At 39.9% G+C, this 21147-nt stretch overlaps 1 protein-coding gene across 34 annotated transcripts in view; it reads left to right on the top strand.

Annotated features, from left to right (window-relative positions):
• The window catches only part of SYTL2 (synaptotagmin like 2), a 116649-nt gene that overhangs the window by 61707 nt on the left and 33795 nt on the right, over nucleotides 1–21147 (top strand). For 18 of the 34 annotated variants that reach the window (XR_008492281.2, XR_008492279.2, XR_008492278.2 and 15 more), the window contains 5 exons: nucleotides 739–890; nucleotides 3397–3532; nucleotides 11899–11980; nucleotides 12928–13042; nucleotides 14810–15613. Coding sequence is in view for 30 of the 34 variants with exons in the window: in XM_063671285.1 (XP_063527355.1) it covers nucleotides 739–890; nucleotides 3397–3532; nucleotides 11899–11980; nucleotides 12928–13042; nucleotides 14810–15613 (1289 nt within the window). In the remaining 4 variants the exon portion in view is untranslated. The remainder of the gene's footprint in view (nucleotides 1–738; nucleotides 891–3396; nucleotides 3533–11898; nucleotides 11981–12927; nucleotides 13043–14809; nucleotides 15614–21147) is intronic. The other 16 variants (XM_054437948.2, XM_054437939.2, XM_054437929.2 and 13 more) reach the window with 3 other exon arrangements.

Raw genomic sequence — 21147 nt, 5'->3', positions numbered from 1 at the left:
CTTGTTTGTTCTTTAGGTTTTAGCTTATCAGTAAGCATGAATAATTGTGAAACTCTTAAATGCAGGATCTGCACAAATGGAACTTGCCTGTACACACTCCTCCTCAATTTTGGTCTTCCCTGATTCCAGCAGCCTTTTTAAGATTCCTTTCCCTAACAATAAGCATCAGAGACATCACTCCTCCTCCACAGGCTTCCAGGAAAGTCTCTGATAAACTCATATCACGCACAATGGAAAGGACTGATGAGCTAATTACTACCCCATCCAGTGTTTATTAGGTGCCAGGGAGGTGCAGAGAGCTATTGAATGAATTCAGTTGGTTAAACCTCGTAGAAACCCCAATTTTAAAGTCCAAATGTTACTATTACTAATGCTTTTTTACGGATAAGGAAACCAAGGCTTAGGGAAGCCTACTGTATTATCCCTCCCTGGGGTATTTGCATTTGAACAGCAGACACTGAAGAATGCAGCCAAAAAGTGAATCTGCTCTTGAGAAATTTCAGGCATCATACGGGAATCGTGGATTAAACCTTTATTTGAAAAAATGTTGGCCTTGTCTTCTCTGACTTTTCAAAGGTGAACATACATTTGTTAGTCATCTGGGAAGTTTCTGGGATCATCTGAAATATTAAAGCTTCATTTTAGCTGTATGTTTACACATGTCTTTATGCGGTGTCACAATGAACTCATTTATTTACTGTGGGTTCTCAGCAAACTAAAGCTCTTTTCCTTTTGTAGACATTTGCCTGAAAAAATTAAGGATGACCAGCAGCTGAAGAATATGAGTGGCCAATGGTTTTATGAAGCCAAGGCAAAAAGGCACAGGGACAAAATCCATGGTACAGATATCATCAGAGCATCTATGAGAAAGAAGAGGCCCCAGGTAGCAGGTGAGTTGACTTGGCTAGTGCATTTACAACAAGCATTCATTTGGGAAGGAGGAGCGGGGAGAAGGGAATGGTGTCAGAAATCTGCTGATGGAAATCATTTGGATGTACACTTTTCATAACATGTGGCCCTCTAGTTTAAATTTCCCTTGCCTTGGATTTGGATGGATGAGGACAGAGCTAAGTGACTCAGTGTGGTGTAGAGGAACATAGGAAGCCCTTTAGGTGCCCTGTTGAATTATAGTAGCATAGATAGTTGGGGCCTGTAAGGGATCTACCACCTCTTCTTTGGCTTTTAACTCTGAAGATTCAGAATCTTCTGAGTAAAATGAAGGGCTTAGACAAAAAGATATCAGCCTCTCTCTTCAGTGATCTTAACACATGGTAGTACTTTCTTAATGAACCAAGTACATTATTTAAGAGACCGTAAAGGCATTTTTTTAATGGAAAAACCTTCTTGTTTATTTGATTAAACAAAAATAAATTAAGCTGTATAGGAACAAGTTTAAAGTCCAGACAGACATCAACTTTGTTTTGAGGCTGTAGTAGCTGACACAGCATCTCCTTGCTACCTACTCCAGCCTTCTCTGTGGACCACAGCGATACCATTCAAGAGCCTGTTAGCTAACATAGGAGTTTTAAAACACTTTTGCATTGGTTCTTCACCTGCTCATTGCCTGTCATGCCTGTGGCCTACAATAGTAACATTTAAAAGTGAAAGTCAAAAGAGGGGCGAAATAAAAATGCCAACCAACCAAAAACCCACTTTTGCCTAAAGGTTTGGGGGGAAATCTTTACTTCTCCGCCCATCTACTGAATTGATGGGATTTATACTATCATGACAATGCCCATTTAAAAGTGGCAAAGGCAGCCAGCATCCCACCCCAGAATGGCTTGTAGCATGGTTTCTGTGGCCAGGGGTGTTACTATGATAGTGCATATTCCTTATATCATGGCACTATTTTTATGTCTTTTTTTTTTTAATAGACATAGAGTCTTACTATTTTGGCCAGGCTGGTCTCGAACTACTGGCCTCAAGCAATCTTCCTGCCTCACCCTCCCAAAGTGCTGCGATTATAGACATAAGTCACCATGCCTGGCGAAGGCAATATTTTGAGGGCTTGTTTAAAATTCTGTTGAGTTCATTAAATACTTACTGGTTGCCTTCTCTCTAATTAACTCTGGCTTAGTCCATGTAAAGCCCTGTCAAGGTCTACCTTGTACTCAGTAAGGAAAATAGCTATCACCTTTTGAGCATCTAATATAGGATAGGCATTCAATCTCTATTATTTCTAATTGTTGCAGTAATCCTGTAAGGTAGGCATTATTTCCCCCATTCCATACATGGGACATATGAAGCTCAGAGAAGTTAAGTAACTTGCCCGAGATTATATAATTGGCAAATGGCAGAGCCAGGATTTCAAAATATTTCTGAATTAGTGCCATACTCCTTGCAGATAAGGACTGACTGCTTAGTATGTACAGTGCATTGTTTGTAGCCCTCTTGCTTTTCAAAATCACCCAGACCTTCAGAAATCTTGAGGGGTACTGGTTAGTACCAGGTGACTCCATTTTGCAGTTGAAGAAACTAGACTTACATGTAACAGGACCTGTGGGGGGATACTTTCCTGGAGTGTGGGTATTTGGAAACTGGAAGCTCCAGCACTGCTTCATCCTTAATATTGATGAAAGTATTCTGGGCACTCACTGGCTCTGTGGCCTTAGGCAAGTTTCTTGAACTTTTTGATCCTCAATTTTCAAATCTGCATACTTGGAAAATAGCTCTCACCTCATAGAATAATGCATGCAAAGAACTCAGCATAGTGCCTGGTAGTTAGTTATCATTCAGTTGATGCTAATTATCAGAGATGTTCAGGTAAAGAGTGAGTGCTGGATGTTCAGAGGCAAAAGAGGTTATTTTCTGAAGCAGGAGCACAGAGGTTTTATGGGGGCTCTGACGTCTGAGCCAGGATTGAAGAGTATGTAGTTTTGGATTTGTAGAGACTGTGGGGAGGAGGAGAAGGCAGCGGAGGAAGACATTCCTAGACCATAATGATTTGTTCCCCTTTGTATCTTAGAGCACATACAAGATATTTGAACACATTGTAGCTATTCAGTAAATGCTTGGTAATGATGGTGCTTCTATCCCACTGAGGACTTCCTGCCCTGAGCATCCCCTGGCCACGCACATTTAGACCTGACGCCAACTCAGTTCAGATTAACCTAGAGGCAGTCAGAATTTTGCTTTAATGGTCTCTGGAGTTACTCGCATATTTAAAGGTATGCTCATTCTCTCAGGAGACTCTGCTTGGGGAAATCTAATGTCGTGGGAATTTACTGACTTCTCTCTTAGATGTAATTCTGATCAACTACTTAGACCCAGTGATTGCCTTGACACTGGGAAGGCCTGAGGTTCAGGTTCAAGCCTTTAGTGATAAGAGCTGATAAGAGAGTTGTAGGTCATGGAGGTGAGAGATAACCTTCCTGTCTTTATTGTTTCCTGTTTCAGCTGAGCAGAGTAAAGACAGAGCAAATGGGGCAAAGGAAAGCTGGGTGAATAATGTCAACAAAGATGCTTTCCTTCCTCCAGAGCTGACTGGCGTTGTAGAAGAGCCAGAAGAAGATGCAGCACCAGCAAGCCCGAGGTAAGGCAAAGCTTCTTGGGAGAGCTGCTGCATGTGGCTTTCATGGCCTGGGGTGTCACATGGGCAGAATGGCAGGCTATGAGTACAAATGCCAGACTGGGGTCATGGGCATGGGGAAGGGGCAGTGTATGAGAGAATTCTGGGCCCTGATGCAGATGAAGCCCAAGTGGTACTCTTTCTCAGCTTCCAGAATTTCCAACAAATCTACATCTTAAATAAAATAAAAATGTTAAGTGGTGATTTCTTCCAGCACTAGCAAGAGCTGTTTTTATTTCTCCCATGGATTTCTCCTTAGAGTAGAATGAAGAGGTACTTCAAAATGAATATCAAGGAATAAGTCATTTCAGGGAAAAGATAAACTATGATCAGATTGTAACAGCCTAGTGCAATGGAAGAAGCTCAAGCACAAGAACCAGATAGATGTGAATTCAATTCCTGAATCTGCCATTTATTAGCCATTTGACTATGGGCAAGACATTTAACCTTTCTGAGTCTATATTCTTAACTATAGCTAGGAACAATAATATATACCTGAAAAGGTATGGCAAGAATTAGTGATAAGGTATGTAGAATACCTGGCATGATAGATACTCAGTAAATGCCTCTTAAGGATATAGATTATCTTCAATATTATAGTCTTGGGGTTTTTTGGTGTTTTTCCTACATGTTGTTATCCGACCAATCAAAATGTACATTTGTACATCTTTGCTGAGATGCAGCCAATTGTGAGGCTACATTGCTATAAACCTTTTGAGCCATAATGATTTGTTTTTAGGTATTTAAGGATCTTCTCATGGGTGTCTGTTTCTTGAGGGCATAGTTGTTACCCTTTACTGAGAGGGGCAGTTGCCTTTTACCTGTAGCTCCTCAATTAAGTTAGTTCAATTCAGAGTCTCCAGATGGGATGACGTTGATGAATTTACTGGTGGGATGTCACTGAATTAGGGTCTAAGGCTGAGGCACCTGGGAACAGGGATATTTCTAGCATAGTTTATAGGTGTCAGGGAGGGTATATGATATGAGTACCATAGACATTTTAAAGTCAAATATGAGTAAAGTTATATCACATGGATAATGGAATACTGACTCTATGGGTACTCTAAGGGTACCCTTTATTTATCTATTTCCCATTTGGAAAGGGGATCATTCTGTTTCCCATGAATGGCAGGCTGCACTGTTTCCCCTCTGGGACTATTTGTAATATTCTTTTGTATCTGTAGAGGCCATCTTGGCTGGGGATAAAACACCTTAATAGTAGTCACTAATTGATAATGTGACCTTACAGTAGTACTGACTTAACTTCTTGGACTTTTATTTCCTCAGCTTTAAAATGAGAGCAATAATATTAATAGTTTGCTAGCAGAATTACTGAGAAGTTAATTAACTAATGAAGGTAGAATTCCCAGTGCAGCCCATTAGCATGTAATAAGTGCTCAAGAAATGGAAGCATGAGCTCTTGCCTACATATAAGATATTTCAGGAAGCCCAGGAAAGAGTGTGAAGGACACACTATTCTGTCCCCCTGGGTGACTCCCCACTTGCCACCTGCCTATAATCTCTCTAATGGAATCAAGGCCTTCCTTCATAAAGAAAGATGAGACCTAAAATATTGTCATGTTAAAGAAACACAAAAAGAGAGAACATAGTTATTTATATTTATCACCAAGAAGCTGAGAGAAGCTCTTCAGAGCTGGCTTTGATGGGGACTGGGGAGCACTAGAGCACTGACCAGCTGAGGGAGGAGGGAGCAGGTGCCACAGAAGGGGAAAGGAGATGATTTGGGAGCATCAGAGACAAATAGCTCATTGCCCCATTTTATCTGGGTCAAACTTTCCATCCTTCTTCCAGGAACTTATTCTATCTCAATGGGCCTGAGGGTCAGAGGTGCCACTGTCCTCATAGCCTAACTTTTTCTTCATGAACCATGGGGCTGGTGGGTATTCTCCCACTCTTCCTCAACTTGAGGCTAATAACATAGTATTCAAAATTAGCATCTCCGTTATTTTCTGTATTCCATGTGTGACTTCAGGCAAGTCTTTCAGGTCTCATCTGTAAATCAGAACAGAATTTCCTCACCAGTATATTGTGAGATTAAATGAAACAAGGTATGAGAATCACTCAGCATTTCTCAGGAAGAAAGAAAATTGGCCATTTTCTGGTGGCATGAAAATTGTTATTATTTTACGGATGAAGTATGGTTGAGAAGGCAAGAATAAAGATGTTAGACGTATCCAGGATGCTTTGCTCATTAAAGGCCAATCCTATAACGCATGCCATGGGTGGTAATTATCCAGAAAGTTAGAATGAGCTATTTTTTACTTCCTTCTTTCAATATTAGAAACTACTACCTTACTCAGTATCAAGTTCCTGCATTGTTTCTTACCTATACTTTAACCTTTGTGAACTGGGTGTGTTAAGTGTGTTTTGGGGCCTGTACTTTTAGACTAAGTGAACTTTAATAGAATGACTCAATACCTGTCAGTATTTTCTTAGCCAGGAGTCAGAAGTTGGGGAGTGTAAGGTGATAGGCTGGTTATTGTAGTTTCTGGAGTTCTGCTAATAGACTCTGTGGCAACATCTTTCTGTTGTGGGCATGATTCTGTGGGGTCCCACACATGAAAAAGTAAAACACTGTGGGTACCCAGCATGTAGTCAAGCATTGGCAGCTGCCTGCATTCTTTCTGCACTCACCTTTGTTTGCATCTGGAGTACAAGGAAGCAGAGAGGTTTATGAGCAGAGGAGAAGAAAATAAGGCTTGTTCTGGAGTAGCAAAAGGAAAACCCTGAATGCTCACATTTCTAGTTCTGGTTACAGACTTTTCAGGTGGGCAATGTTGGTTGGACCAGCAGTTCATAAACCCTTTGTAGTGAAGGACTAGTTTTGTTTCATTTTAAAGTTTTTATTTCTAATCATCACAGATTGATATCTTTTGTAAAATATAATGAAAATAAATACTAGAAAAATAAAATACAGAAAAAAACAGTGGCATACAAAACATAAGCCCATCAATCATGTTTGCTATAAATAGTTCTTCAGCACGTAGCCTCCGTTTCTGTACTTATCTCATTGTGAACCAGTGACAAACAGTGCATAGATGGGCACTGGTCCATGAACCATATGCTGATAGCACATTGTGTGCCCCCCACAACAGAAAATAACTGTTGAATATGTACACAGTAATCCACAGGACATGGCTGAGCCAAGGTGGGGAGTACAGAATGAAGACTCATCCCATGAAGGTCAGGACCCTGTCCATAAATGAGGTATAATGTTTCCTGACTATCAAAGTAGGTCTGTTCTGGTTTTACTAAGAAGCTCTCACTTCAGAAGTGTCCCCATAAGCCCTGGCGATTATAGAAAAATAGAGGAGAATTTGAGGGCCCTCTCAGATTTGCATAGCTATGAAAGAAGAACATTCAAGATGGAGAACTAGACTGCAGGAGGTAGCCTATAAACCTCTGCGTGGCCACGCCCTGTCCTTGGCTTGTAAGGAGGCTTGGCCGCTGCAGAGGTTTGTAATGGCTAGTAATCAAACATCTCTAGAGAATGTCTCCCAGATGAGTTCAGGGGGAACAAGATCAACCTTTCACTGTGGTATTTCAGTCCATGGCATTGGCAGGTTTTCTTCTGGGCACTTACCTGTAAAATGGCAAGAAAATGATAAATTTCCTTGCAAGAAAAACTGTACATTTACACCTAACTTTGTTTTTGGTAGAATTAAAACACTATTTGGTAAGTCTTTGTGCTTCATTGCCTGTGCCTTAGGGATGCTTCTGACACCAGTCTCCTTACCGTCTGTTGAATAGGAACCAATCAATTAAAGCCACATCTTTAGCTCTTAGTTTTCCCCCACAATGCTCTTTTTCCTGAAAGTCTTTAGTAGATATTAATTTCCCTCTCCCAGAAGGATTAGCTATTTCGTTTACCCCTAGTATTAAGATGAGTGTAAGGTACCTAGCTTGCTCCCAAAGCCAGGGTAGAGATGAGCCAATCTGAGATAATGCATCTGATATTTTTTCCTAGGATTGATAGCAAATCTAGTAATGTGAAGATTTCATTTCTTGGAGGCCTGGCCTACAAAGTCATTTATATTGAGCTCTTAAAATAATAATTCTTAATTCTATAAGAGCTCAGATTTACTCATATCAGTTGTAGAAGGAATAGTTTCACTGTGACATAAAAATGCCTCGTACTTTTATATGCGTGTTCAACAACTCTGTAGCCTGAACTGTGGGAACAGTGGAGAACTATGTATACTCACAAGTAATATTTTACTTAAAGAAAATACTGCATATTCTCACTCATAGGTGGGAATTGAACAATGAGAACACATGGACACAGGAAGGGGAACATCACACTTCGGGGACTGTTGTGGGGTGGGGGGAGGGGGGAGGGGTAGCATTGGGAGATATACCTAATGCTAGATGACAAGTTGGTGGGTGCAGCGCACCAGCATGGCACATGTATACATATGTAACTTACCTGCACATTGCGCACATGTACCATAAAACCTAAAGTATAATAATAATAATAATAAAAGAAAAAAAAAAGAAAATACTGACTTGAAGTGCTTCAGATAAGATATTTTCTAATTTGCTTCCCTCACTCCATCTCTGAGCTGTTTCTTCATTTGTTTGCTCATTTGTTCATGCTTCATTAAGTGCCAACACATGCCAGCACAGTTCTGGGTGCTGAGGATGAGACACAGCTTGAGCCCTCAAGGAACTCACAGTACAAAGGGCAAGATCAAAACAACAAAAAACAAGTCAACAACACTTGTAGAATTTGGTTCTATAAACAACATTTAACCTAAAAAAACAAAAACAAAAAACCTCAGAAAAAGGCATATCTGCTACTATTTTTAACTGTTTTAGAGAGAAAGGCTGGTGAAGGTTAAAAAACTTTTTTAAATGACTGCATGTGCATAGAAGCACCTTGTGGCTGGGTATAGCAGGCAGCTGCCTGTGTGGTATAATTTTAAAACGGCTGTAAAACCTCTTCACCCAGTGGCCCTTCCTGATGTTATTTATTCTTTTTAGTTAAGATTTCAAAGACTTGTATTAAAATGAAGATGCTTTTAGGAGGGGCACCCTGATGCCAATACCATAGTCTAATATTTTAATAATCTTCTTAACAAAGTAAACTAATTCTGTCTGAGTGCTGCTTCTAATGTTGCAGTTCCTTTTTTGAAGAGTGCCTGAGGGAAAGTTACAGAACACAGGGTGTGGAATTTGGCTTGCTTCATAGTTTAAAAATCTTATCATGTGGAATGTATGGAGTATCTTTTATATTCAGGACACAGTCTGCTACCCTCTGAGAGGAATTCTAAGAAACAGAAGACACAGTATCTGGCTCTATTCTGTATTCTCTTAGGAAAAATAATGCACCGATTTATGAAGATATGACCACATGATAGCAAATAGTGCCAGGAAGAAAGGAAATTCCTAATCCAAAGTACCAATAAAATGTGCTGCAATAATTGAGGCAAGAGAGACATACTGCTAGCCAGGTTGATATAAGAGGTGAGATTTGGACTGGGCATGAAGAGGATAGGGACGATTTGGGTAGACAAAGAAAGCAAAAAGAACACTTACAGGGAGGGACTGGGGAATAGGTTAAGTGGAAATAGCAGAGTCAGGTGAGTTTCTGGGGCAGTAAGTAGATTGACCATTTTGTTTGGTATGAAAGGTCAACAGAAAGGAAGAATGGGAAAGTGTATTGGGGCAGACGGTAGATGGTCTCCGGTACCTTGCCAAGGAGTTCAGACTTCATTCCACAGGCCTTGAGGATCCTGCAAAGGTAATGAACAGAAGAGAGACACCACCAAAGCTGCATTTTGGACCACTGCAGCGTAGTGGTAGAATGTAGAATGGTTTAGGAGAGTGGAACTTGGGAGTCAGGAAGCCAAATGTGAGGCCAATAGAGTTGACACAAATAAAGGAGGTGTCAGTAGAGGTAGAAAAGAAGAGACAGATGTGAGAGTCCCTGGGAGGGAAGAATCACCCAGACTTGCCTCCAGTCCTCTTGCCACAAACCACTGCTTTAATGCAAGAAACCAGAGGCAGTATAGCCTAGCCATTACCATGATTGTCTTTGGAGTCAGACACACCTGGGTTCAAATCCCCAGCTCTTTTGCCAATTTTGTAACATCAAGCAGGTTACTTAACCTCTGTGAACCTCAGTTTTTTCATAAGTGAGATGGAGAGAATGATAGATAAAATGATAGGTAACATAGAGATGATGCAAGGATCAATTGAGAATAAGGTGGTTGCAGTACTGATTGCCCAATAAAAGACAGACAAGCAAAACATTATAGTATCCCTTGAGAGAAACAAAGCTACTAGGAAGTAGCTGCATTTTCAGACAAAATTTGACGAAATGAGACTCTTGTTTTAACTTTTGCCTATTAAGCAGACTGTAAACTTTAACTGAGTATCCCCCCTCATCCCAGTTTGCCCCTATCCCAACCACAAGGTAACTGAATGAATCCTGTGTGTTTCTGATATTTTAGTGTCTGACTATGTGTTTTGACTGTTTTGTTTCTTCCTCTCTTTTTCTTTCCGAATAGTGGAAACAGACATTTTGTTTAATACCTAAATAGTCTGCCTCACTGTAGTTTGGCAAATAACATGGATTGAAAAAAAAAAAAAAAAAAGCCAGCCTCCTGCTTACTATCTGTTGCTGCTTCTCCTGGCACTGGCTCAATTGGCCTTCATTTATTTAGCCATTCACCAGTTATGTACCAGGCACTGTGCAAGGCACTGCAGGGGATATAAAGATGTTTGAGATATTCTTGAGGGATCTCCCACTTTACTATGCGAGGTAAGATATGTATACACAGAGGAGGTTGCATAGTAGACATGAAATACATAGCTAGATACAGCTCAGTAAGGGAGAGACCTCATCTCTAGGAGGTAGGGACTACATGATTTGCAATATGGGCTGTTGAGGCTGGCGGCCTGGAGGCACAGGAACTAGAATTCCAGGGAGCAGAGGGAGAAGGATATAGACACTCTGCTTATCCTTTGGGCTTGGTGAGTGGGAAGGGGAAAGGAGAAAGATGGTGGGAAAAGATAGGTGTTCCATAGAGACCCCCAACCATCAGCACTTGAAGAAGGATATAGACACTCTGCTTATCCTTTGGGCTTGGTGAGTGGGAAGGGGAAAGGAGAAAGATGGTGGGAAAAGATAGGTGTTCCATAGAGACCCCCAACCATCAGCACTTGGCTCAGGTCTTCTGATTATGTGACTCCTTTATTTACTAAGGAAGATTACGCAGAACACTCTGAGAAACTGAGCATAGCATCGACTATAGGGATGTTGTCCCTCATATCACCCACTGGCTTCTAAAAATGACATTCAAGAGAAATTGCTTTCTGGTTCCGAGCTATTGGTTGTTTTTATTATATAGAGACTGAATTATACCAGTGACTAGGTTTCTTTTTTCACTGTTTCTAGATAGCTTGATTCAAGTTTGTGCACACCTATTATGGGAATGGAGGACTCCTGTAATGTGTCTATTAGCCTTAATTCGGGCTCCATTATACATTCCTATTCTGTTCCCTCCCCTTTCCTTCCCATCCTCTATTTCCCCCTTTCTTGCCTCTATGTAATCAGGCTGTATTTTATATCCTTCTGCTCATCTGCTGTAATGCCTTTCTGGAACAATGAGGAGAGTAATGAAAGGAAGAATGGCTTCTTCAAGAGCTCAGCCTTTTCTTGGGAGTAATTGTGTAAAAATAGCAATTGAAGTACAGAGATAAAGAAAAGAAATGAGGCTGCAGGAACATCTAGCCCATGGTTTTAGTGACAATAATCTTGGTTGAGGTTCTGTGGCCTTGGGGGCAAATTGCTTCCCTCCTCTCCAGGCCTTTGGTTCCTTGCTTCATGGGGAAAAGCAGGAATCTTACCCCTACCTCCACGAACTAAGGTGTTTTCCAAGCTCCTGACTCTGTGATGCCACTGAGAGAACTGGTGGTGGTAACAGGACACGAAGGCTTCAGCCAATAGCGACTTCACCTCTTGTGCCTGAGGCAAGACCACTGGAACAGGAAGTCTGAGCAGGTTGTTCCTCTCCCCACCCAAGGCCTCCATGACCCTCTTTTGCGCTTCTCAATCAACAGCCAAGAGTGTGGTGGTTCTGGAGGGAGCCTGCTCACCTCACTTGTCTCCACTCACTCTTGCCTTACTCTCACTCTGGCACTGTCCTGTCCCTGGGATAGGGAATCATTCTCTAGAGAATCCTTCTTATTCTTCTGCACCAGCTTCCTCTACTAGCCTGCTGATAGCTTTCCACTTCAGAGGCATAATTTATGATTCCTGAAAAGGTGAGGTTTTATTCTCTGAATTATTGTTTCTTTTGCAGTTCCCGTGTGGTAAATCTAGCTTCCAGTGTGATTGATATGTCCCAGGAAAACACAAGGAAACCAAATGTGTCTCCAGAGAAGGTAGATTGAGCCCAGATTTTGAAAATCTCGTATTTGTTAGGAGTGCCATTTTTCCTCATTGTGTCAAAGCACCACAAAACAAAGAGAATTTTGTAGTACAGTTTTTTGGTACCAAATACAGGTAATTTTCACTATTTAGTTTAAGAAGTCACTCTCATGGTGGAAAAAGTGGATGGATACCATGTCACTGCATTGCTGAAGACCCAGATTTCTTGCCCTAGAGGGTAAAAAGTCTGAAGCTATTTGGTGCTGCTGCTTTTTAGCATATGGAATAAGGCTTGTTAGTTCCATGTCAGTCCTTATTCCTGTATTCCTATGCATAGCTTCCTAAATCTCTGTTAGAGATCTGCTTCTGGGAGAGCATTGCTAATTTATTAAACTGTAGACAGTAAACATTGTTATTGAGTCCTATATTAATTTTTAAAACCTCTATTGATACCATTTTTATCATTAGAATTGGTGATAATAATAATGACTGTGAAGCACTTCAAGATACCTAAAATGTCTTCAAAATCTTTAGGAAAGGTCAATTACAGTTGTATGTTGTACACTTGTGATCTAGCACACTGAGAGTCTGGTATGGTAGAAGAATCACTGGTGGGACTCTGACCTGATTACAGACCCAAGTTTCCTTTGACCTTGATCTGGTCTTTGCTGTATCCAGGGCCAAGTTTTTTCACCTGTAAAATGTGGGATTTTGATTTAAGTGTCTGATTCTGAGCGAACTTTGTAGGACTCTGGCTTTGCATATATTTTATATAATTTTTAAATGGCGTATATGGTAATTCTGTGCTAAGCACATTAATCAGGACAACTATTTTTCAAACACGCCAAATAATGGAGTTTATGGGATAAAACTATCAAAATTGAAGATAATAGGCATTTGCCAACACTGAGTTGCTGTCATGACATTTAAAATAAGTTTAATAAACAATATTTGTCCCCAGCAGAGGAAGAATCCGTTTAATAGCTCCAAGTTGCCAGAAGGTCACTTGTCGCAACAAACTAAAAATGAACAGTCAAAAAATGGAAGAACTGGTTTATTTCAGACTTCAAAAGAGGGTAAATATTATTTTTGTGAACTTGATATTTTTATCTTTGTTATCTGTGGACTAAGGGAAATTCTCAGAGTTCCTTTCACTCAAATAACTTCCAAGAGAAAGTGAAAAGTCCTGATGGTTTTCTTATTTTACTGTGCTTGTTGGTTTCCTTCCTGAGGGAGAGGAAGTAGAAATTTGAGAAACTGATAGCTCACACATTCCAGTCTCAGAGCTGCGACTTGTTACGTGACTTCCATTGTGTCTTGGATTCCCTCATCAGTAAATTGGGAGATTTTTTGACCCAAGACATTCAGTCTTCCACTTAACAGTATTTATTAGATGCCTACTGTGTGTCCACAAAGTTCTGTCTAAAAGGGCTTGCCTCAAGAAGAAAAAGCCTGTTGACAATGTTATGATCCTCTAATCTGTAATTCTCAGCCCAGCCGCCCAAAAGCGTTTGATCAGGTTTGTGGCTCAATTGAAGTAAGTCAGCCTGCTATGGAATGTTATCATTTTTATATACTGTTAAGAGGAAATGCTAAACATTTCAATCTCTTCAAAAGCAACTTGAAGAAGATTCCACAAGCATTAAAGAGTGGTTAGGGGTAGAAAATTAACAAACAGTGGAGCTGGGGTTTTCAATTAGCCCGTTTGAATATTAAAATACTTTCCATTGGGCACGTTTTATATTACATAAAATATTTTGTAGAAAAAAAAATCACTGGAACATGTTAGATGTTTGTTTTTAACTTTTCTTTTCTTTTTTTTTTTTTTGGCCATGGAGTCCCACTCTATTGCCCAGGCCAGAGTGCAGTGGTGCAATCTCGGCTCCCTGTACCCTTCGCCTCCCAGGTTCAAGGGCTTCTTGTGCCTCAGCCTTCTGAGTAGCTGGGACTACAGGCTTGCTCTACCATGCCCGCCTAATTTTTGTATTTTTAGTAGAAATGAGGTTTCACCCTTTTGGCCAGGCTGGTCTCAAACTCCTGGACTCAAGTGATCCACCCACCTCAGCTTCCCAAAGTGCTGGGATTACAGGTGTGAGCCACTGTGCTTGGCCTGTTTTTAACTTTTTGACAAAATAAATTTTGTGTTAGGTAATGGGGTTTTATTTTTTTAAATTGAATTTCCTTTTCTGTTTTCTGCAGGTGAAGTTAAGTGACTTCTATGTTTTTCTTTAAGCCTCTTTTGAGAAATTTTCTTTTCATTCTTAAAAAAACTTTCTGTATTGGGTATAAAATAATCACAAACTATATAAAGCACAGTAATCTTAAATGTACAGTGCAATGAAGTTTATACATGATTTTTCAAATAGATGTTATTTTTTAGAGCAGTTTTGGGTTCACAATATTGAGCAAAAGATACAGATATTTTCCATATACACCCTCTCCCCACACAGGCATAGCCTCCCTCATTATCAACATTCCTTATGAGAATGGTACATTTGTTACACCTGATGAACCACACTGAGACATCACTGTCACCCAAAGTACATCGTTTACATCAGGGTTCACTCTTGGTGGTGTACATTCTATGGGTTTGGACAAATGTATAATAGTGTGCGGCCACCACTGTAGTATCATAGAGTAGTTTCAGTGCCCTAAAAGTCCTCTGTGCTCCAATGCATGAATTTTTAAAGGCTTTTTCACATTAGGCCTGTAGTTGTGCTACATACTTTACTGTCTTTAATATTTTAATAGTTTTACTAAGTGTAGGTTAAGTTTATGACAGGTATTTTAAATTATATATTACTCTCCATATGATATATCACCTACTGTGTTTTAATTTTCAGATGAATTGTCAGAGTCAAAAGAAAAGTCAACTGTCACAGATACTTCAATCCAAAAGTTAGAGAAATCAAAGCAGACTTTGCCAGGCCTTTCAAATGGGTCCCAAATCAAGGCTCCAATCCCCAAAGCTAGGAAGATGCTCTACAAATCGACTGATTTAAACAAAGATGATAACCAGTCTTTTCCTAGACAGAGGACAGACTCCCTTAAAGCGAGAGGGGCTCCAAGAGGGATCCTCAAGCGCAACTCCAGTTCCAGTAGCACAGACTCAGAAACCCTTCGTTATAATCACAACTTTGAACCCAAAAGCAAAATTGTGTCACCTGGCCTAACCATCCATGAGAGAATTTCTGAGAAGGAGCATTCTTTAGAAGACAACTCTTCCCCAAACTCCCTGGAACCATTAAAGCACGTGAGATTCTCTGCAGTGAAGGATGAGCTTCCACAGAGTCCTGGGTTAATCCATGCTCGGGAAGTAGGAGAATTTAGTGTTTTAGAATCTGACAGATTGAAAAATGGAACGGAAGATGCAGGGGACACAGAAGAGTTTCAGAGTGACCCTAAGCCTTCTCAATACAGAAAGCCTTTGCTTTTTCATCAATCAACCTCAAGCCCAAATGTATCAAAAAGTGAGATACATCAGCCAATGACTTCTGGTTCTTTTCCAATTAATGGGCTGCATTCTCATTCAGAAGTTTTAACTGCAAGACCACAGTCCATGGAGAATTCATCAACCATCAATGAACCCAAAGATAAATCACCAGAATTAACAAGGCTTGAGTCTATATTACCCAGAAGCCCTGCTGGTAAGAGAATTGTCACTACTAGATTATAAAAACTTGGTATGCCCAGGCCAGCTAGTCCTGTAGAAGCCCAATTTAACCTTCTAGGCATTCCATCTACAATTCAGACAGATGCCACTGGAAATGTTTATACCTCTTAATGGGCTTGGAGATTTTCCTCAATCACCAATAACTAAAAGTACCAGGATAGCACAGTTTCTGGCCCATTATGCTTTACCCTAAAATATATATAACAGTATCAATTATTTAAACAAATGACAATGTTTTTAGTTAAATCAAGGTGGAATAGAGTAAGAAAGAATTCCTTTCATTAGCTAATACCTTTGTACAGGGTAAATGTATTATTACTCACCTAATGCAAACTTATTAATTACAATTTTAGCAGACTTCGGTTTCTCTTGTAATCTCAAGAGAACCTTCACTTTCTTAGTGTCAAAGGATGGGAAACTAGACTTTGAGGCCTTACTATGCAAAAGCCTCAGACTTTGGCCTGCTCAGGCCTCCAGCCATTTGTTCTTAGGCTTTAAAAGCTCTGAAGGCACTTTCTCCTTCAGCTTGTGTGAGTTGAGAGGCAATGAGGGTACTGCTTTTCCCTGCTAACTAGCATTGTCTTGAAGGTCTTACCACTCTCAGGGGATGCCTCAAACTACTTTTATACCTATATGATCATGAAGTAATCATAATGTTTTATAATCATAATTTCTTATGATTTTCTGTTTTTTAAAAAAAACAGAAACAATAGAAAAAAACCATGCTGTGTACCCTCTGCCATCTTCAATAAGCCTGCATCGAACCCTATCATAGTTTCTTTATAGTCAGGATAATTCTCAATAGCAACAATCAAGTTTGTTTTTTTTTTTTTAAATTTTTTTAAAATATATACTTTAAGTTCTGGGATACATGTGAAAAACGTGCAGGTTTGTTACATAGGTATACACATGCCATGGTGGTTTGCTGCACCCATCAACCTGTCACCTACATTAGGTATTTCTCCTAATGCAGTCCCTCCCCACCCCCTGCCCACCCCAACAGGCCCTGGTGTGTGATGTTTCCCTCCTTGTGTCCGTGTGTTCTCATTGTTGAACTCCCACTTATGGGTGAGAACATGTGGTGGTTGGTTTTCTGATCTTGTGATAGTTTGCTGAGAATGATGGTTTCCAGCTTCATCCATGTCCCTGCAAAGGACATGAACTCATCCTTTTTTGTGGTGGCATAGTATTCCATGCTGTATATGTGTCACATTTTCCTTTTCCAGTCTATCAATGATGGGCATTTGGGTTGGTTCCAAGTCTCTGCTATTGTGAACAGTGCTGCAGTAAACACACGTGTGCATGTGTCTTTGTAGTAGAATGATTTATAATACTTTAGATATATACCCAGTAATGGGATTGCTGGGTCAAATGGTATTTCTGGTTCTATATCCTTGAGGAATCACCACACTGTCTTCACAACAGTTGAACTCATTTACACTCCCACCAACAGTGTAAAAGCATTCCTATTTCTCCACATCCTATCCAGCATCAGTTGTTTCCTGACTTTTTAATGATCACCATTCTAACTGGAGTGAGATGGTATCTCATTGTGGTTTTGATTTGCATTTCTCTAATGACCAGTGATAATGAGCTTTTTATCATGTTTGTTGGCCGCATAAATATCTTCTTTTGAGAAGTGTCTGTTCATATCCTTCACCCACTTTTTAATGGGGTTGTTTTTTTCTTGTAAATTTGTTTAAGTTCCTTGTAGATTCTGGATATTAGCCCTTTGTCTGATGGATAGATTGCAAAAATTTTCTCCCATTCTGTAGGTTGCCTCTTCACTCTGATGATAGATTCTTTTGCTAGGCAGAAGCTCTTTAGTTTAATTAGATGCCGTTTGTCAATTTTGACTTTTGTTGCCATTGCTTTTGGTGTTTTAGTCATGAAGCCTTTGCCCATGCCTATGTCCTGAGTGGTATTGCCTAGGTTTTCTTCTAGGGCTTTTATGGTTTTAGGCCTTACATTTAAGGCTTTAATCTATTTGAGTTAATTTTTGTATATGGTGTAAGGAAGGCATCCAATTTCAGTTTTCTGCATATGGCTAGCCAGTTTTCCCAACACCATTTATTAAATAGGGGATCCTTTCCCCATTGCTTGTTTTTGTCAGTTTTGGCAAAGATCAGATGGTTGTAGATGTGTGGCATTATTCCTGAGGCCTCTGTTCTGTCCCATTGGTCTATATATCTGTTTTGGTACCAGTACCATGCGGTTTTGGTTATGGTAGCCTTGTAGTATAGTTTGAAGTCAGGTAGCGTGATGCCTCCAGCTTTGTTCTTTTGGCTTAGGAACGTGTTGGCTATGCAACCTCTTTTTTGGTTCCACATGAAATTTAAACTTTTTTCTAATTCTGTGATGAGAGTCGATGGTAGCTCTATGGGGATAGTATTGAATCTATAAATTACTTTGGGCAGTATGGCCATTTTCACAATACTGATTCTTCTTATCCATGAGCATGGAATGTTTTTCCATTTGTTTGTGTCCTCTCTTATTTCCTTGAGCAGTGGTTTGTAGTTCTCCTTGAAGAGATCCTTCACATCCCTTGTAAACTGGATTCCTAGGTATTTTATTCTCTTTGTAGCTATTGTGAATGGGAGTTCACATATGATTTGGCTCTTTATTATTGGTGTATAGGAATGCTTGTGCTTTTTGCACATTGATTTTGTATCCTGAGACTTTGCTGAAGTTGCTTATCAGCTTAAGGAGATTTTGGGCTGAGACGATGAGGTTTTCTAAATATACAATCATGTCATCTGTAAAAAGAGACAATTTGACCTCCTCTCTTCCTATTTGAATACCCTTTATTTTTTTCTCTTGCCTGATTGTCCTGGCCATAACTTCCAATACTATGTTGAATAGGAGTGGTGGGAGAGGGCATCCTTGTCTTGTACTGGCTTTCAAAGAGAATGCTTCCAGCTTTTGCCCATTCAGTATGATATTGGCTATGGGTTTGTCATAAATAGCTTTTATTATTTTGAGATACATTCCATCAATACCTAGTTTATTGAGAGCTTTTAGCAAGAAGGGCTGTTGAATTTTTTCGAAGGCCTTTTCTGCATCTATTGAGATAATCATGTGGTTTTTGTCATTGGTTCTGTTTATGTGATGGATTACTTTTATTGATTTGCATATGTTGTACCAGCCTTTCATCCCAGGGTTGAAGCTGACTTGATCGTAGTCGATAAGCTTTTTGATGTGCTGCTGGATTCTGTTTGCCAGTGTTTTATTGAGAATGTTCGCATCAATGTTCATCAGGGATATTGGTCTGAAATTTTCTTTTTTTGTGTTGTCTCTGCCAGGGTTTGGTATCAGGTTGATGTTGGCGTCACAAATGAGTTAGGGAGGAGTCCCTCTTTTTCTATTGTTTGGGATGGTTTCAGAAGGAATGGTACCAGCTCCTCTTTGTACCTCTGGTAGAATTCGGCTGTGAATCCATCTGGTCCTGGACTTTTTGGTTGGTAGGCTATTAATTGCTGCCTCCATTTCTGAACTTGTTATTGGTGTATTCAGGGATTCAACGTCTTCCTGGTTTAGTCTTGGGAGGGTGTGCGTGTCCAGCAATTTATCCATTTCTTCTAGATTTTCTAGTTTATTTGCATAGAAGTGTTTATAGTATTCTCTGATGGTGGTTTGTATTTCTGTGGGATCAGTGGTGAGATCCCCTTTATCATTTTTTATTGTGTCTATTTGATTCTTCTCTCTTTTCTTATTAGTCTGGCTAATGGTCTATCTATTTTATTGATCTTTTCAAAAAACCTGAACCTGCTCCTGGATTCATTGATTTTTTGAAGGGTTTTTTGTGTCACTATCTCCTTCAGTTCTGCTCTGATTTTAGTTATTTCTTGTCTTCTGCTAGCTTTTGAATTTGTTTGCTCTTGCTTTTCCAGTTCTTCTAATTGTGATGTTAGGGTGTTGATTTTAGATCTTTCCCACTTTCTCCTGTGGGCATTTAGTGCTGTAAATTTCCCTCTTAACACTGCTTTAGCTGTGTCCCAGAGATTCTGGAATGCTGTGTCTTTATTCTCATTGGTTTCAAAGAACTTATTTATTTCTGCCTTCATTTCGTTATTTACCCAGTAGTCATTCAGGAGCAAGTTGTTCAGTTTCCATATAGTTGTGCAGTTTTGAGTGAGTTTCTTAATCCTGAGTTCTAATTTGATTGCACTGTGGTCTGAGAGACCATTTGTTATTATTTCCATTCTTTTGCATTTGCTGAGGAGTGTTTTACTTCCAATTATGTGGTCAATTTTAGAATAAGTGCGATGTGGTGCTGAGAAGAATGTGTGTTCTGTTGATTTGGGGTGGAGAGTTCTGTAGATGTCTATTAGGTCCACTTGGTCCAGAGCTTAGTTCAAATTCTGAATATCCTTGTTAATTTTCTGTATCGTTGATCTGTGTAATATTGACAGTGGGGTGTTAAAGTCTCCCACTGTTACTGTGTGGGAGTCTAAGTCTCTTTGTAAGTCTCTAAGAACTTGCTTTATGAATCTGGGTGCTCCTGTATTGGGTGCATATATATTTAGGATAGCTAGCTCTTCTTGTTGCATTGATCCCTTTACCATTATGTAATGCCCTTCTTTGTCTTTTTGATCTTTGTTGGATTGAAAACACAGTTCTTAAACTCCGGTATGCAGAACAATCACTAGAATAGCTGTTAGTAAAGATTACTGTGCCCAATCTTCAGAAATTCTTCTCATTCAATACATCAGGAGTAAGGCCCAGGAATGGAAATATCCTCATTGTCCCATTTAAATATTGTGGATAAAATTCCTTGTTTAGTCTTATTTGAAACTTGTTTTTCTAACTCCTGAAATCACTTAAGTCTGTGCTTCTCAAACCTGGGTTTAGGCCCTCTCTAGGGTTTATGATATGTGCCAGGGGATGGGTGAAGTCATAAAATCGGCATGGCGTATCTTCCTGGAGTGTCAGTTTTATACAAAGATTTAAGAGTAAGAGAAAATTAACATTTAAAATGTAACATGGAGCTGGGTGTGGTGGCTCATGACTGTAATCCCAGCACTTTGGGAGGCCGAGGTGAGTGGATCACGAGGTCAGGAGTTCGAGACCAGCCTGGCCAATATGGTGAAACCCCGTCTCTACTAAAAATACAAAAATTAGCTGAGCATGGTGGTGCATGGCTGTAATCCCAGCTATTTGGGAGGCTGAAGCAGAAGAATCGCTTGAACCTGGGAGGCGGAGGTTGCAGTGAGCCGAGATCCTGCCACTGCACTCTGGCCTAGGCAACAGAGCGAGACTCCATCTCAAAAAAATAATAAAATAAAATGTAACATGAAACAGAATGCAACAGTCACATGTATTTTTAAAATAAACAAGGAACTACAAAGAAATTTTTCGGTTAGGTCTATACCCTGTACTTCCAGGTCTCTACATTTCCTTTCCTTTACTGTCATAGGGCACCTTTGGTAGAATACCTTAATTAGGACAACTTACATTTTAACCCCTGAAAAATGCTGTTATAAACAGCTATTGGTATAGAAAGTGCAA

This window comes from Pongo pygmaeus, chromosome 9 (genome assembly GCF_028885625.2).
Source record: "Pongo pygmaeus isolate AG05252 chromosome 9, NHGRI_mPonPyg2-v2.0_pri, whole genome shotgun sequence".
Lineage (NCBI taxonomy): Eukaryota > Metazoa > Chordata > Mammalia > Primates > Hominidae > Pongo > Pongo pygmaeus.
The sequence above is the reverse complement of the archived record's forward strand: the minus strand, read 5'-3'. Positions and strand labels throughout refer to the sequence as shown.